The sequence below is a fragment of the Nelumbo lutea genome, chromosome 1 (genome assembly GCF_056320005.1).
Source record: "Nelumbo lutea isolate HS-2025 chromosome 1, American lotus-T2T, whole genome shotgun sequence".
Taxonomy (NCBI): Eukaryota; Viridiplantae; Streptophyta; class Magnoliopsida; order Proteales; family Nelumbonaceae; genus Nelumbo; species Nelumbo lutea.
In genome coordinates, this window is record NC_142684.1 from 103098533 (window position 1) to 103116576 (window position 18044).

Genomic DNA, 18044 nt, shown 5'->3' on the forward strand with positions numbered 1-18044 from the left:
AAGAAAATTTTGGGTCGGGCTATAGGTGTAAAGCCCAACAACTATTCATGCTCCAGACCAAAGAGATAGAAGAGGAGACCCAGACTGAAGTCATAGTCGCAGAACAAGGTGAGCCCGTCCGACCCACCGGAAATATCATTGCATGCCCTCACCGGAATAAAATCCAAACCATGAGGGTTTTCGGGTCTATAAAAGGCCGAAGAGTTTCTGTCTTAATTGACAATGGTAGCACCCTGAACTTCATAACTAAGGTTGCCACCAAACAAATGGGCCTTACTATAGAACATGTGGATCCATTCACGGTTCACGTAGCAGATGGTAACCAAATAAAGTGTGAAGGTATTTTTCGACAAATCACACTTAAAATACAGGAGCAACATTTCGTAGTTGATTTGCATCCTTTAATCTTCAGTGGAGCTGATATGGTACTAGGACTACAATGGCTGAAAGAATTGGGCCCAGTCATTTGTGATTGATCACAATTAACAATGGACTTCACCATAGAGGGCAAACAATGCCACTTAACAGGGGTGGAACCATCATCAAAACGTGCCAGGATGAGGACCAAATAATCTTCATGAAAATAGGGGTGGAACCATCCAGCCCCGTTACTAACAGAAGAAGAGCCCATTCTAGCAAAAGCCCAGCAAGAATTACAAGAACTTCTCAAAGAGAATTCAGATACATTCCAAGAACCAAAAGGCCTACCACCCCCAAGGCACGCAGACCACCGAATTGAGATAATTCCAGGTGAGCCCCCATCAAATGTAAGGCCATACCGGTACCCAAGATTCCAGCAGGAAGAAATGGAAAAAATTATCCAAGAATTACTGGAGAAGCAATTTATTCAGCAAAGTTCCAGTCCATATTCAGCACCCGAGTTACTAGTCAAAAAGAACGGAACGTGGAGATTTTACGTGGATTACCGTGCCCTAAATCAGATCACAGTCAAGGATCGTTTCTCCATTCTTTGATGAGTTACTAGATCTACAAGCAGCCATGGTATTCTCTAAACTCGACCTTAGATCGGGATATCATCAAATAAGGATGCACCCGGAGGATGTATACCCAAGACAGCGTTTCACACACATGACGGTCATTACGAATTCCTATTTATGCCATTTGGGCTCACCAACGCCCCACAAACATTTCAGGCCATCATGAACGAGGTATTCCGACCACACTTAGATCACTTGATACTAGTCTTCTTTGACGATATTCTTGTGTTTAGCGCTGACTGGGTATCTCATTTAAAACACTTTTCTATCACTTTGGAACTCTTGAGGCAACACCAATTGTTTGCAAAGCATCCAAATGTGTTTTCAGGCAATCACAAGTACAATATTTGGGCCATGTGGTGAAGGCAGGACAGGTCATGGCGGATCCAGACAAGATTAAAAGCATCCAAAATTGGCCACCACCAAAGCCTGTCAAAACATTGTGCGCCTTCTTGGGCCTTACAAGGTACTACCGGAGATTCATCCCTCATTATGGGTGGATAGCCGCACCACTCACACAGCTGCTGCGTAAAGATGCATTTCAATGGTCAGATGAAGCACAATTAGCATTTGAGAGGTTGAAAAAAGCGGTTTCCACACCACCAACATTGTCACTATCAGATTTTTCTGAGCAATTTGTGCTGGAATGTGACGCTTCAGGGTGTGGTATAGGTGCTGTACTGATGCAAGAAGGCAAACCCATTGCTTATTTCAGCAAAGCTCTATCTCAGCAAGCACAAGCCAAATCCACATACGAGAAAGAACCCATGGCAGTGGTGTTGGCTGTCCAAAAATGGAGAGCACATTTACAGGGACATCGGTGTTAGACAGTTTTTGTATGCCCTTAGCTTCAATCTGATTTGATGTACTTTTGTTATTTAGTGGAAATAAATAAAGTGCATGTTTGATTCATGTTGTTTGGTTTAATTCTGTGTAAAACCCTAAAACTGGACCTTTATAGAGACTCGTGTTAGTTTTAAATGTTCACAGCCGTTGGATAAGTCTGGGGAGATTTATCCTGCCAAGGCTGATACTGGTGTGCCACCAAGTGTTGGGATGGCCTGTCTCAGCCACCAGGGTAAGACCCGAGGCACATGCAGTATGGGATCACTTGAATCCTTGAACCGGACCAGATTTCCAGTATTGCCCTGGACCTTGGAGATAGATGGGCAAAACTGGAAAGTTACACCTGACCCCTAGACTCGATTATGACATTTCACTAGGTGTTGGATCAGGCTGCCTTTGATATGCCAATCAGTGAGATCCTTAGCGGGGATCAAAACCTGGGTATGTTGGGGCAGTTTGAGAATTCATCTGAGTGGGTGATCATAGTGACAGAATCAGCCACTTTGTCGGACAAAGGGTAATGATCGGGAATGCACTCTCTCTGATGGAAACCAAACTGCCGGCAGTTGATTTCAATCGTTGGAATTTTGTTTTGCAAAATTAATATATTTATATATATATGTACGGTTTCAAATTGTTTGCAAATGGTTTTAATTCCCGGGATCCATCTGAGAGGAGAGTGCGGCACTGTTCCTTGCAGCCGAGGGAGAGGTCCTCTCTTGTCGGGCAGTGCTTGATCATTAAGGGCTGAGAGGTTAAGTGTAAGACCATTTAGGATAATACCTGATGGGCTAATCTTGCACCTGCCCACAGTCCCTGGGTTTTTATAAGATGGCTTGGCCCAGGGACCACTTAATGTAAGTGTTGGGCCCATAGGGTCCATATGATGGACTCAAGGGGTTCATTGAGTTTTTCAGTGAATTCGGCTGGGCCTTGTATTAGAGGCTGGGCCGAACCCATGTGGCTGGTGTGTAGATCAATGCTTGGGTCCCACGCCATACAAAGAAGCCCAACTGGGCAGTAGATTGGAAAGTAATTAGACACTGAACACTTAATGGGCCAGAAGCCCATTTCGAGGTGGGCTGATATGATCACCCATCCTTGGGGCGAATATGAGATTAATGTTAGTAAAAGGATTGGGCCTTTAGCCTTATCCACTCTTGGAGACCAAATTCAAATTAGATTTGAATCTGGTAACCTCCTGATAAGATCAGGAGTAAGCTAACTTTATCTGCAGATAGGATTAAGATTATCCCCTATCCAAATACTGATTTGGATTGGGATAACTCCTAATTAGGAGGATTCTTAATCAAGAAGAAAGGAGGAGAAACCCTAACCAAGAAGGAAAAAATATCAGATTTCGAACCACCTTGAAGAGATATAGGATATCTCCTGCGAATTGAGATGGGATCTCATTCATACTCTAGAAAAAGAAAAAAGGCAGTTCACCCTTTTCGCCTTTAGAGTTCTCCTCCTGCCGCCGCCATCTTTCTTTGCAAGATTAGATCTTTGCAGAAAAAGGAAAGACAAGAAATCTGTTCTTGACATTAGTCTTGCAACAAAGACTAAAAGGATTCAGTGTTTAGTGTTTCCAGAGGATTCTTGTGAAGGATCCAGTGTGTAGGACGCACCCTGCTGGATCTGTTCCATCCACAGCTGTCATCTTCAGCAGGAACGGATCTAGGAGCATTCTTTGGGCGTGAACACCAACTTTGGGAGATACTGCTTCTCCGGATCAGGTATATTCCTCCCATTTATCTTTTGGTACAGATCTGGTTTGATTATGATTCAAGTAGGATCCTTGAATATTGTATTCTAAATTTAGGGAATATGATTCCCAATTGAGAGAAGGTAGGAAATTTTTGAAATTCGCCCACCCATTCCGCAACCTTTATGGCATCCATTAGATGGATCCTACCATTCTTTCAATCGGTTCATAATCCGTACTGACCAAAAGAGCCTGAAGTACTTGTTGGAGCAGAAATTCCTTACCCCATAACAACAGAAATGGGCCCATAAGCTCCTAGGTTACAACTACGTAATTGAGTCAAGCCAGGCCCAGTCAATCGTGTAGCGGATGCCTTGTCGCGCATGCCTGAAATGGCCCAACTAGTAGTATCTCAACCCAGCTATCCCTTGCTGGAACAGCTCAAGCAAGAGGCACAACAGGACCCTACATTAAGCCAAATTCGAGCTAAGTAGGCCCAGGACCCAGGATCGACCCCAGGATATTCAGTTCAGGCCTCTACACTCTTCCACAAAGGTAGATTAGTCATTTCTGCTAATTCTGCTCACATACCAGAATTACTAGCACTATTCCACAACTCTATTATAGGAGGCCACTCAGGAATTTTTAAAACATACAAGAGAATTGCAGACCATTATTTATGGGCATGTATGAAGTGGACCATCAGAGATTTTGTTACCTCATGTCCTGTGTGCCATTACACATCCCTAATGAGATCTGCAATGAAGTTTCAATAGACTTTATCATAGGACTACCACATCAAAAGGCAAGTCAGTTCTGTTAGTGGTGGTTGACTGCCTCTCAAAGTACAGCCATTTCATCCCTCTAGCCCGCCCATACACAGCAGCAAAGGTGGCTGAAGCATTTGTAAGAGAAATTACAAGATTACATGGCACACCCAGGGTCATTATATCCGACAGGGACCCAGCCTTCCTCAGCAACTTTTGGAAGGAATACTTCAAGCTGCAAGGAAGCAAACACAGCACATCAACAAGTCACCATCCACAACCCGATGGTCAAACTGAAGTAGTCAACTGATGCATTGAAACCTACTTGCGTTGTTTTGCAAGTGAAAGGTCACGTCAATGGACTCGGTGGCTGCCATGGGCAGAATTCTGGTACAACTCTTTTCATGTATCAGCCAGAAACACACCATTCAAGGTTCTCTATGGTAGGGAATCCCCAGCTATCCTACCATATGAGAAAGGGTCATCGGCCAATGCAGCAGTAGATGAGTGCCTCACTTAGCAGGATGAAATCATAAGTAACCTCAAGGTCCACTTGAAACATTCTCAAGAACAGATGAAGAAACACTATGACAGGAAACATAGACCATTGGAATTTCAGGTTGGTGATTAGCTGAGCTCAGATTACAACCATATCGACAGTCCTCGGTAGCTACAAGGTCCTACAATTAGCTGGCCCCCAAATACTATGGACCTTTTAAAGTGGTACAACGCATCAGCCCTCTAGCATATAAACTAGAGCTACCACAGTCCTCCAAGATTCACCCAGTATTTCACATTTCATTTCTAAAGAAAGTAGTGGGTCAAAATCAACTACCATGCACCACCTTACCAGACTTCACAGATGAAGGCAACATTCATTTACAACCCAGGAAGATACTGGCATTCAGATGGGTGAAAAATAGTCAATCATTCTCTAGAGAAGCTCTAGTCAGTTGGATGGGGCTATGATGTGGGCGCTGGCAGCAGCAACAGCAGTAATTTAGTGTTCTCAGCAGCAACAATTTAGTGTTCTCATCCTATCTTATTTATTCAGCATTCTTATCTGCTTTCAGTAGCAGGGATTAGTAGGAGTCTTATCTTATCTTATCAGTTCAGTAGGATAGATTAAGGGAGCCTTATCTTATCTAATTACAGTTCAGTAGGATAGATTAAGGAAGTCTTATCTTATCTTATCAGTTCAGTCTTATCTTATCAGTTTAATAGGATAGAGTAGTAGATTAGCAAGGAGTCCTCGTAAAAGTAGGATTCTACCTCTTGTAATCTCCTATTTAAGGAGCTGATATTATTCAATAAAGGTATCGAAAATTTCAGTCAAGAAAGAGAGCAAGGAGAGTTAGGTGATCTCTTGGACAAATCACCATCAGGGTGCCAAGATAGGTTCATCAAGAGTAGGGAGGAACAAGGAAAGGAGGTTTTCCCCGTGGACCGACCCGTGACGAGATCCTATTCCCGGGCCCATAACAATTTGGTATTAGAGCAAGGCGTCATGGGTGACCTTGAGCAGTTGAAGACTAGGGTTCAGGATCTGGAGCTCAAGATCGTGGAAAACAGCACGGAGGTGTGCGAGATCAAGGACGACGTCCGAGAATTAAGGCGCTTGATGGAGTTGTACTTTTTCAGCAAGGAAATGAACCCAAAAGGGGCTGCAACCACAACCGGCTGCCGACCAAACGTGGCAGAATCGTCGGGCGAGCAGCAGGTCGTTGCCCTAGCGCAGGTTAGCAACACCCAGAATGTCCCGATTGAGCAGGAATCCGGTGTCGTCGAGGTGTTGCAGAATCTTGGGATTGCATATCTTCAAGTTGTTGTAGGTGCTGGGCCAAGTGCTAGTGAAGGAGCTTGTATGCCTCATGTTGCGGCTGCAAATGTTGCAAAAGAGTGTTTGTTAGCTGCAGCCAGATCAGATCCTAGGGCTGCACATATCTGGGTGAATCTTGCTAATGCATACTATTTGGCTAGTGATCATAGAAGTGCTGGAAAGTGCCTAGAGAATGCAGCAAAACTGGAGCCTAATTGCATGTCAACTCGATATGCTGTTGCGCTTCATCGTATCAAGGATGCAGAAAGGTCTCAAGATCCCACTGAACAACTTTCATGGGCTGCGAATGAAATGGCTTCAATACTCAGAGAAGGGGACTCTGCAACAATTGAGCTTCGGATAGCATGGGCAGGACTTGCCATGGTTCACAAGGCTCAGCATGAAATTGCAGCAACATTTGGAACTGGACTTAATGATTTGACGGAAGTGGAAGAGCGAGCTCTATACACACTAAAGCAGGCAATATAAGAGGATCCGGATGATGCGGTTCAGTGGCACCAGCTTGGCCTTCACAATCTTTGTACTCTACAGTTCAAGACATCTCAGAAGTACCCTAAGGCTGCAGTTGGCTGCGGCAAAGAATGCAGCTACGCATGGTCAAATCTTGGTATCTCACTACAGCTGTCTGAGGATGAACCCTCTTCATTGGAACCCGATCCAAGAGGGCAAAATCATTCCACCTATCCTAGATTCCTTTGACTATGTTTCAAGACACCCATCCTGAATTCGAGCTTGAGGACAAGCTCGTAGTCCAGGAGGGGAGTAATGATGTGGGCGCCGGCAGCAGCAACAGTAATTTAGTGTTCTCAGCAGCAACAATTTAGTGTTCTCATCCAATCTTATTTATTCAGCATTCTTACCTTATCTGCTTTCAGTAGCAGGGATTAGTAGGAGTCTTATCTTATCTTATCTTATCAGTTCAGTAGGATAGATTAAGGGAGCCTTATTTTATCTAATTTCAGTTCAGTAGGATAAATTAAGGAAGTCTTATCTTATCAGTTCAGTTCAGTCTTATCTTATCAGTTTAATAGGATAGAGTAGTAGATTAGCAAGGAGTCCTCCTAAAAGTAGGATTCTACCTCTTGTAATCTCCTATTTAAGGAGCTGATATTATTCAATAAAGGTATCGAAAATTTCAGTCAAGAAAGAGAGCAAGGAGAGTTAGGTGATCTCTTGGACAAATCACCATTAGGGCGCCAAGATAGGTTCATCAAGAGCAGAGAGGAACAAGGGAAAACAGGAGGTTTTCCCTGTGGACCGACCCATGATGAGATCCTACTCCCGGGCCCATAACAGGCTACCTATGGAAGACGCCACATGGGAACCTTGTTCTGACCTAGCACTCCAATTCCCACAGTTGAGCCTCAAGGACGAGGACAATCTCAAGGTGGGGTGGGGGGGAGATGTTAGGGACCCAGAGAGAAAGAACAACGAGCTGAAGGTGTATTCTAGAAGGAAAAAGAGAAACCCATCTCAGTAGCAGGGACAGGTCAGCATAACTGACCAAGAACCAGCTGGCAACCAACCATGGTTCAGTTACAAGTAACAAACCAAGAAATCAAGATTAGTGTAATAAAATACCACATGCCCATTACTGAGATATAAAAAGAGGTCCTGTACTTACTCGGAAAAACAAGAGAAGTTTATTGAATTCCCAATCCAATTCCCACTTCCCCATTGTTAACTCCCACCATCTTCAACCTAGGAGGCAGCTTCTCCCTCCAAGAGAAGCCTGTGTTGAAGCAGAACCTCAACAAATCATCAGGTAGAAGAAGAGGTTGAAAGTTTTCCCTACTAATGCACAGCATGGCAGTATGCCACAAAGTGTGAACCTTTCACCCTAAAATCACCAAAGCCAAAAGCACACAACTAAAACAACTTTGAAGATAAATTCTAGAGATACCGACTCTTCATCTAACATCAAAGAGAATTTGATAGCTTATGTAGTTAGGATCAATTCTTGTACCAAAGATTTTTCCCAATTGACAATCCAATTAGCAGTTTGATTCCAACTTCATGATCACATGTGCATGTTAAGGTATCTCTGCATATATAAGAATTCAATGAACACTAATATGTGAAATACTTTTCACCAACCTTAACAACTGCAGGATCAAGGTCAAAAGCAACATAAGGCCATCCCACAAGCTTGCCATCTATCCCAGAAGCTAATGGAGTTGACAAGAAGTTTGCAAGTACCTGTATCTAGGAAAAGTTAAATGTCTTGATAGGTACTATATATATATATATATATATATATATATATTAGATAGATAGATAGATAGATAGATGTGTAGCTCAGGTACAATGAGAAGTTACACACACACAAGTTAATTGATATACCTGACCCATTTGTCCAAATCCAAGAATGACAACTGGTTCACTTGCTTCAAAGTTGACCATGTCAACAATTTTCTGTGAAGATTTAAAAATGCATTTCAGATTAAGACAACATTCAATTTCAAGCTAACAGAACAAGAGAATTTAGGAACGAGAATATCCTAGATACCTATCCAATATGCATAACCATAAGCATGGTATACCAGTACTTAAGCAGTGGGTTAATCTCATTATCCAAATGATTTCCACCTAAACAATCCCTTTGGCAAAAAAATTGATTGGCTTATATAGTTCTAATCATTCAATCTATTAATGTCTCCTTAATGTTGTGAGAGAATCAAAACTAGGGCTTTTAAGATGATCTTATCAGTCAATGTCAGTCTGGCAGATATTTTAGTTGACAGCCTTTAACTAGTTAAAGATACTAATCATCCTTATCATCGTTATCTTTTCTATTTAAAATTCTGTAATCCATGTAAAAGGGCTTGGTATTGGTACATACGTCCTCTGCATTGGACTTATTATCAATGAAATCAGCAGCCTTCCTTCCAACTTCATTGAGCAAGGGTGTTAGTGCCATTGACAAAACCACAACAATTATGAGCAGTTTGTTCAGCTCAAGTGGTAGCACACCAAGCCTGATGAGGAAAAAGTTTATCAGACCAACAAACTCAGAAATTATAGGCAAATGGAAGATAAATCAGGGAGAACACATATTCACAACTAACCTGTTTGCTAGAGAAAAGACTACAAATCCAAACTCGCCTCCTTGAGAAAGAAGTAGTCCTATTCTCACACTTTCTTGAAGTGTTAGCCCAACACGGGGACCTATCGCTGTAATTATCAGTGTCTTGATAACAATTAGACCTGCCAAGAGTGAAAGTACATTTGGCCACTCTCGGAAAAGGAGCTGCATTACAAAAAGGATTTATAAAGTACAGGCAACAAATTGAAATGAAATGTATATTGAAGAGAAAAGTTCTTACTATGTTCTTTTTATTTAATACGACGAAACTAAGTTCCATTATTTACTATATATGTTCAGAGGACTCTCCCAAAAGTATATCCAGTCTATTTGAGGGTCAAAGGAATGCAAGAAGACAAAGAATGGGCACCCCATTCTTGAAACTGTCTTCATGAAAATGGATTAATGCTGTACTCCGATTTGCATTTGATATTTTATACTATCCACATGTTCAAAAATGATCAATTAATTGTAGCAGAAGAGGTCATCATCTTGAAATGCTACTTTTATGTGGCACTTTGAACAATCCTATTCATGTAATATGTGACTTGTCCTAGTGCCTCTGATACGATCAGCATATGCATATGGAGCATGTCGGAGTGAATGTGAAAATGCGGCAAAAACCGTAACATTTTCACATCGTTAGCTCTATAGCTAAGATATCAGGTAAAGAGCATGCTCAGAATTATTGTTTGAACATCACTTGATACTAACATTGGTACAAGATATTGCACATATATTTTAGGATATAGTTTTCTCATTTCTAAATGTATCATTGATTTTTTTAATACTCCTAAGTTTCTTGTTTGTTGTGTCAAAAAAGATGTATATAAAACGCACATTGCAACAAATCTTCATTTAGATATTTAGTATGATATTATTTAAAAACAAATATCGTCTGGTTTGGTATTCAGAGCCCTTGAATATTCCTTGGCACAGCTATCCAAAACTTATGATCACAACTATCTAATTAATTGCAGCTATTTGGTTGGAAATGAACAAATAAATAAACCTACATACCATTTACTCTATAGAGAGACCACCAACCTCAACTCTTGTATTTGTGAGTGTTAGATAGGTTTCCTCTTATTGGTTGTGTTTAATATCTTTTAGATGTTACTGTTTTAATCCTAGGTTGCACACCAACTACAAGCATAGCTACATGCACATAGACAATGTAAGTGCAAATAATCTAACCCAATGATCACCAGACATCTTAAGAAATTGTAAGACTAGATCTTTTACATACCTGCATGTCAACAGATGTCCCTGTTGTCACAAAAAATAGTCCAAGAAGTAAGCCTCTAAATGGTCTAATGTCAGCTTCAATCTGTGTCCGGAAGTTTGTTTCTGCTAGAAGTGCCCCAGCTAGAAATGCTCCCAGCTGTACAAATGAGAAATAAATTATAAAGTATGTCAGCTTGAAGAAAGATATGTAGATATTCTCCAACCTTGAGGAAAGATATCAAACCGTGTCACTGAAGCCCAATTTCTGGGTAAGAAGGGAAGTCCCAGCAACTGTAAGCAGACAGAGAGCAACAAAAGCTTCTGAACTCCTTGTTTCTGCAACAACCTGTATTTTATTGATTTTCCCTTAATTTCCTCCTTGTAAGATTTTGAAGTCATAATTACAAGAAGAATTGGATTTATTTAAAAGAGTTTGATACCAACTTCAAAGATACGCCTGAGTAAATACTTTCCTCCAAGAGAAAGCAGACCAAGTCCACCTAATGCCTTTAAGCTTTCTGCTGCAAGCATTGGCCAAATGCTTTTTTCTACCAAATTCTGCATGTGTGAACTGAAGAAAGTCAAGACCATGGCTTAACTATGTCTAACAAGCAAAAATATATTGAACATTAACCTAAACCTCTAAATGATGCAAGTAGTTGTGGAAAGAAAAAAAAGAAGAAGAAACTCGATTACCATAAAATATAAATTTTGATCAGAACCATCAAATGACATTATATCGTAACAGAATTGTTTAATATGACTGAATCCTAATGCATTCTTCTATAAATCCCACTTCTTCATATTGAATAATCAGAACCATGTTGATCTCTTTTTTTGCTAAAAACATGGCATGGTTTCAAGTATTTCATAATCAGTCAGGATCCACTACCAGATTATGAACCACATGGACAATAAGCTTTGTGATCAAGAATAAATTGATAAGAAATTCTCTTGAAGAGATTGTGTTAAGACCCGAGTAGCAGCAGACCCAGAAAGAAGGATCCAGGCCCACTACACTTGAAGCCCAACTCAGGCCTCTCCAGAGTTCATGCACACCACGCCTCCACTGCGGTTCGTGTATTCACGTCGTCCATGTCAGGAGGAATGAGTGGATTGTTAGTTATTCAGAGGACGTGCTCCATGATAAATATCTGTATGAGCTCTTGAGAGCAACAGAACATAATAAAATAAACGTCTTCTCTTAATCTCTCTCCTCTCCTCCTCTCTTCTTCTCCTATCTTCTCATTTCAGGAGGGTGAGCTCCCTCGGAACAGCTCCAGTTCTCCCTGTTCCGTTTTGGTTCTATCAACTGGTATCAGAGCCTAGCAACAATGCCAGTTACCAGAGCTACAGCATATGAAGAAAGGATGGATCGTATTGAAGAGGAAGTGTGGCAAACCTCCAGTAAACTCAGAGATATCAAGCGAACCCTCTCCACATTGATCAGACAGTTCGAACATCTTTCATCGGCATCAAAAGCATCGGAGGCCGAAGTATCAAGTAGCAACAGAGGCAGCTGGCGGGAAGGAGCCATCCCCATCAAAGCCGCCAAGATCGACTTTCCGATCTACTCAGGTAATGACCCTGTTCCCTGGATCTACCGTGCTGAGTGATAATTTAGTAGAAGACCAAGACTGTAATCAGTCTTGAATCCGAATAGGTTTTAGGTTTACAAAACAGAAGAAAAGTGAGAGAAAGGAGAAAGAATAGAAGAGAAACAGGAGAACACAAGGGGTTGAAAGGAGGGACAGATTCTAACTAATCTGCCGCTGCCACTCTCTTATTATTTATAGGTTATGTTCAGTACATAATGGAAAGGACATATCTGCCCTTAGTACTTACATGATAAATAAAGTAAATAAAAGCTGAAATAAATAACAACTGAATTAACAAACTGACACTACTATAACTGAAACAAATAACTACACATGCTGTCCTACGAACGCAGTGGAGCCCACTGCAGTGGGGCCCACATCAGTGTTCTCTACACTCCCCCTCAAGTTGGGAGTAGATATCTATCATTCCCAACTTGGATAGGTCTGTCTCTAACTTCTTCCTTGGTACAGCCTTGGTGAAAATATCCGCGAGCTGCATATTAGATGTGATGTACGGAAGACACACTTCTTGTGATGTGACCCTCTCTCGCACAAAATGTTGATCAACTTCGATATGTTTAGTTCTGTCATGCTGCACTGGGTTGTGGGCTATATTAATAGCTGCCTGATTATCACAATACAACATTAGGGTCTTTTCATAGTCAATACCCAACTCTTCAAATAGTGACCTCAGCCATAATAATTCAGCCACTCCGTTAGCCATTGGCATATATTCCACTTCAGCACTGGAGCGGGAAACAACACTCTGCTTCTTACTCCTCCAAGAGACAAGGTTACCTCCCACAAAGCCACAATATCCAAAGGTAGACCTTATGTCATCAACACTCCCAGCCCAATCGACATCTATTTAGACTTCCACCCTCATGTGATTATTGTTCTTGAGCAATATACCTCTACCCAGGCATCTCTTCAAACATGCTAATATTCTCTCTGCCACAAGAAGATGAGAAGTTCTAGGGGAGGGCATGTACTAGCTAACAACACTAACTGCATAGCTGATGTCTGGCCGAGTGAAGCAGAGATATAGGAGCTTTCCAACCAACCGTTGGAACATAACATTGTCTTCAAGAGGCTCCCCGCCCTCTGCACTAATCTTGTGATTTTGTTCGATGGGTGTATCAGCCGGCTTAACACCCAACTTTCCAGTTTCCGCCAACAGATCTATAACATATTTTCTCTGAGAGATAAAAATCCCCTGCTTCGATCTAGCAACCTCAATACCCAAAAAGTACCGTAGTGCACCAAGATCTTTCACCTCAAACTCTTGATGAAGGAGCTGTTTGAGGGACTCAATCTCATGACTGTCATTTCCTGTCTCCACAATATCATCAACATATAATGCAAGTAGTGTTAGAGAGGACTCCACCCTCTTGATGAATAGTGTATGATCTGACTGGGCCTGTACATAACCAAACTTTCCAAGGGCTAATCTAAACCTATCAAACCAGTCTCTAGGTGACTGCTTCAAACCATACAATGCCTTGTTCAGTCGGCAAACCTTCTTACCTATCTCTGTATCATAGAATCCAGGAGGCAACTGCATGTAAACCTCTTCCTGTAAGTCTCCATTCAAAAATGCATTTTTAACATCCATTTGAAACAAAGGCCAAGAGTGATTTGCTGCAAGGGATAACAGAACTCGGATGGTGGTCATCTTGGCTACTGGGGCAAAGGTCTCCAAGTAGTCTATACCATAAGTCTGAGTGAACCCCTTTGCAACCAGCCGGGCTTTGTACCTTTCAATAGAGCCATCAGCATTATGCTTCACAGTGAACACCCATCTGCATCCCACCGGTTTCTTTCCTTTTGGTGGGTCAACCAGTGCCCAAGTATTATTCTTCAACAGGGCATCCATTTCGACTTGCATTGCATCTTTCCTTTCTGGAACTGATAAGGCTTCTTGCACTGTTCTTGGAATAGGGACATCGACAATGGAAGTGAGATAGGACCGGTAAGATGGAGATAGACGATCATAGGATAAGAACTGTGAGATGTTGTGAGCTGTAGAAGTGGTGCAATGTCGTTTCCCTTTGCGAATGGCAATAGGGAGATCAAGGTCATGCACAAGAGGGGAAGTGGCAACAGTGGGAGGTGTCTCAGTAGGTTCTGGATCTGGAGCCGCTGAAGGAACTGGAGCTGGCCGGGACTGCCGAAGACTAGGATCAACCTGCCTGCATCGCCTATGATAGACTCTCAACTCCGGCTCCCTCTGACCACCCTCACCACTACAGCCTTCATTACCTAGTGGAATAGGTAAAGGAACAGCCCCACTTCTACCAACCCCACTTCCACTCTCAATGCTCTCCCCCTGAGGAAAGAACTCAAAATAGCCCCACTCTCACTGCTCTCCCCCTGAGGAGAAACCCTAGGATAATAGGGTGTCTCCTCAAAGAATGTGACATCCACGGAGACAAACCGTTTCCCTGAAACTGGATCATAGCAGCAATAACCCTTTTGAGTTTGTGCATAACCAAGGAAAATGCATTTGGAGGCCTTAGGTTCAAACTTGGAATGATGAGGCCTAAGAAGCTGAACGAAACATGTACAACCAAAGGTTTTAAGGGGAACAATGAACAAATCCTCGTCTGGGTATAGAAGGGAAAAAGGGGTTCTCATATCAAGAACCCGGGAAGGAACTTGATTAATGAGATAAACTGTCGTGAGGATAGCATCATCCCAGAAGCGAATAGGTACATTGAAGGTAAACATAATGCTTCTATCCACCTCCAAGATATGCCTATTCTTCCTTTCGGCAACGCCGTTCTACTGTGGTGTATAAGGGCAAGTGCTCTGGTGAATAACTCCATGGCTAAGAAGGTAGGAGGTCAATGGCTGAGCAAAGTATTCCTTTGCATTATCAGATCTAAGGACTTTGATTTTGGCCCCAAACTGAATGAGAATCATCTATGGAAGTTTTGGGTCAGAGAAGGAACCTCATCCCGAGAACGCATAAGATAGACCCAAGAAAAACGGGTATGGTCATCAACAAACAGTAGAAAATATCTATACCCACCCATAGAAGAGATATGATATGGCCCCCAAACATCAGTATGCACAATATCAAAAGAGGAATTACTCCTTTTATTACTTAAAGAATAAGATGTTCTACAATGTTTGGCAAACTCACAACTCTCAGAACCTCAACTTTGATAACTCAACAGACTCAAATAAAGCAGGAAATAGATTCTTCAAAGACTTAAAAGACAAATGACCTAATCGAACTCACAGACTGGGAAACAAAAGACTTCTTATCCACTGACTCCTCCCGACGAGAACTCTCTCCAAGCAGATAGATCCCTTTCGTCTCACGGCCAGTCCCAATCACCTTCCTCGTCTCCAAATCCTGAAAAACACATCGGTCAGGGAAAAAGGTTACTGAACAGTTCATGTGTTTGGTAATACTACTAACTGAAAGCAGGTTAGTATCAAGCTTAGGAACATGCAAGACAGAAGATAAAGAGATAGTATCCGATAGCTTGATGTCCCCCTTGCCCGAAATGGGAACAAGAGAGCCATCAGCAAAGGATACCCTATCTCGGCCAGAGGACAAGTGATAAGAAGTGAACAATGATGGCAAGCTAGTCATATGGTCAGATGCACCTGAATCTATTACCCAGCAGTGGTCAGTATTACCTGGAGCTGAAGCATGGTAAGCTGAGGCTCGAGTACCTAAATGTGCAAATGCAGATGTGGCAGGAGTTGATGGTGACTGAGATGGTTGAGCTGAACTCCCAACTTCCTTTTCCAACTGTATGAAGGCAGCCCGAACAGCAACTAAAGTCTCTAGGGATGTGCCTAATGAGGATGTTGAATCAGTGTTCACGGCCACATGAGCATTACCCTTCTTATTTCTTAGTTTTGCTGGGACCAAGTGAGGATGCAGCTTCCAACAAGTATCTTTTGTGTGCTTGGGTTTCTTGCAATGTTCACATACCAGATCCCGTTTATCTTCCTTCTTCCGGTCCCTTTCTAAATCACCCCCTGGCTTAGGTTTAATAGTTGTCAAGGCTGGGAAATCTGAAACCCAGTTTTAGATACACTACCATAACTGTTGTTTCCAAAACTACTTTCTCCCTGACCCTTAAACTCCATCTTTGATCAAGAATCAATGGCTACAAACTGTTAGAGCCACTATACCAGAAAACAGAGTAAAACAAGCAGGTCTGAAATCTGTTCTGAAACCAACACAAAACTGATTTGAAATCTGATCTGATTCGAAATCTGATCTGAAAACAACCCAAATCTGATCTAAAATCAATCGCCTATCACAGTATATGCAAGAAATCAACTCAAATCGGATCTGAAATCAATCGGCATGCATAGTACCAGGCAGCCTGTCAATCTGAGATGCTATTTTCTGAAATCACTACTGTGGGGCCCATTGCTGCGAGAGCAAAATTAGGTTTTCAATTGTAGGTCTGAAATAAGTGCTAAGTTGCACTCTCCAAGCAAAATTAGGTTTCCAATTGTAGGTCTGAAATAAGTGCTAAGTCGCAAAATTAGGTTTTCAATTGTCGGTTGGGTCATTTACCTTTTTCTGCTTTAAGTCATTTGCTTCCCAAACTGTTTAAGGGAGTCAGTGTGTCCAGTCTCAATTGTGAGTCATGTCAGTTGTCAAAGCATTGTAGAAAAAATTACCCTGTGAGCAATAAAAGATCCTCTTTTCTTTTTCATATTGTACACTCTGATGTGTGGGGGCCTTACCACTTATCCTCTATGGGGGGCTACAAATACTTTATCCTGTTCATTGATGACTTTTCTAGATTCACTTGGATATACTTAATGAAATCCCGAGACGAAGTCCCGCGACTTGTAAGGCAATTTCATGAGCTTGTTTTGACTCAATTTGGTACCATAATTAAGGTTTTCAGATCTGACAATGCAAAAGAGTATTTTGAGAAGAGCTTATCCTTGTATCTCTCTGACATGGGGGTTATTCACCAAAGCTCCTGTGTTAGAACCCCTGAACAAAATGGAGTTGCTGAGAGAAAAAATAGACATATTGTTGAAGTTGCAAGGAGCCTTTTATTTGCCTCACATGTTCCCACAAGATTTTGGGGTGATGTTGTACTTACTGCTACCTATCTCATAAACCGTATGCCATCCAGGGTTTTAGGGTTTAAATCCCCCTTCAGTCTTCTTCATCCAGATAAGGATCTCTTCCCAATTCCTCTTCGTGTGTTTGGTTGTACCTGTTATGTTCACATTCCAAGTGTGCAGAGACACAAGTTTGAACCAAAAGCCCACAAATGCATCTTCCTCGGTTACTCCCCCACACAAAAGGGTTATTGTTGTTTTGATCCAAAGACTGGCACCAGACATGTCTCTATGGACGTTACCTTTGATGAACTTTCTCCTTTTTATGGTTCCTCTCAGGAAGGACATTGTCAACAGGGGGAGAGTCTGTCACAAGTTTTTGCTCTTCCCCTTCCTGTCCCAGTTCAGTCTCTTGACAAATCTGTATCCTCACAAAATGAATCAAAGGAGGATCAGCCACTTCATTCCTCTTGTCCTAATGCTCCTATTTCTTTACCTCCTCGTCCTACCCATAATCCCAAAGTGTATCAAAGGTAGAGATCCAGGAATGAGCAAGTGGTTTCCCTTACAACAGATGAGGCTCATACCCTCCCAATCACAGATGAGATAACAGGTATTGCTTCAGCTCCCTTGGAATCCCCCTTCCCATATCTTGATGTCCCCATTGCTGTTAGGAAAGGAAAGCGGAAGTGTACTGCACACTGCATTTCCAAACACCTTTCTTATGACCTACTTTCCCCTTCATATTGTGCCTACCTCTCTTCAGTTGCTTCTAACCCCATTCCTAGGTCTGTATCAGAAGCTCTTGGGATTCCAGAATGGAGAGATGCCATGCAGGCTGAAATGGATGCTCTACATGAAAATGGTACTTGGGAGGTGGTGGATTTGCCTGAAGGGAAGGATCCAGTTGGATGCAA

General features: G+C 42.0%; 1 protein-coding gene across 7 annotated transcripts in view; it reads right to left on the bottom strand.

The window, feature by feature from the left end:
- Positions 1-18044, bottom strand: part of KEA3 (K+ efflux antiporter 3) — a 43701-nt gene that overhangs the window by 4940 nt on the left and 20717 nt on the right. For 4 of the 7 annotated variants that reach the window (XM_088967010.1, XM_088967012.1, XM_088967011.1 and 1 more), the window contains 8 exons: positions 15317-15433; positions 10916-11029; positions 10716-10817; positions 10494-10628; positions 9228-9409; positions 9002-9137; positions 8503-8574; positions 8257-8358 (listed from right to left, as the gene is read on the bottom strand). In XM_088967010.1, coding sequence (XP_088823136.1) covers positions 8257-8358; positions 8503-8574; positions 9002-9137; positions 9228-9409; positions 10494-10628; positions 10716-10817; positions 10916-11029; positions 15317-15433 — 960 coding nt within the window. The remainder of the gene's footprint in view (positions 1-8256; positions 8359-8502; positions 8575-9001; positions 9138-9227; positions 9410-10493; positions 10629-10715; positions 10818-10915; positions 11030-15316; positions 15434-18044) is intronic. The other 3 variants (XM_088967013.1, XM_088967015.1, XM_088967014.1) reach the window with 1 other exon arrangement.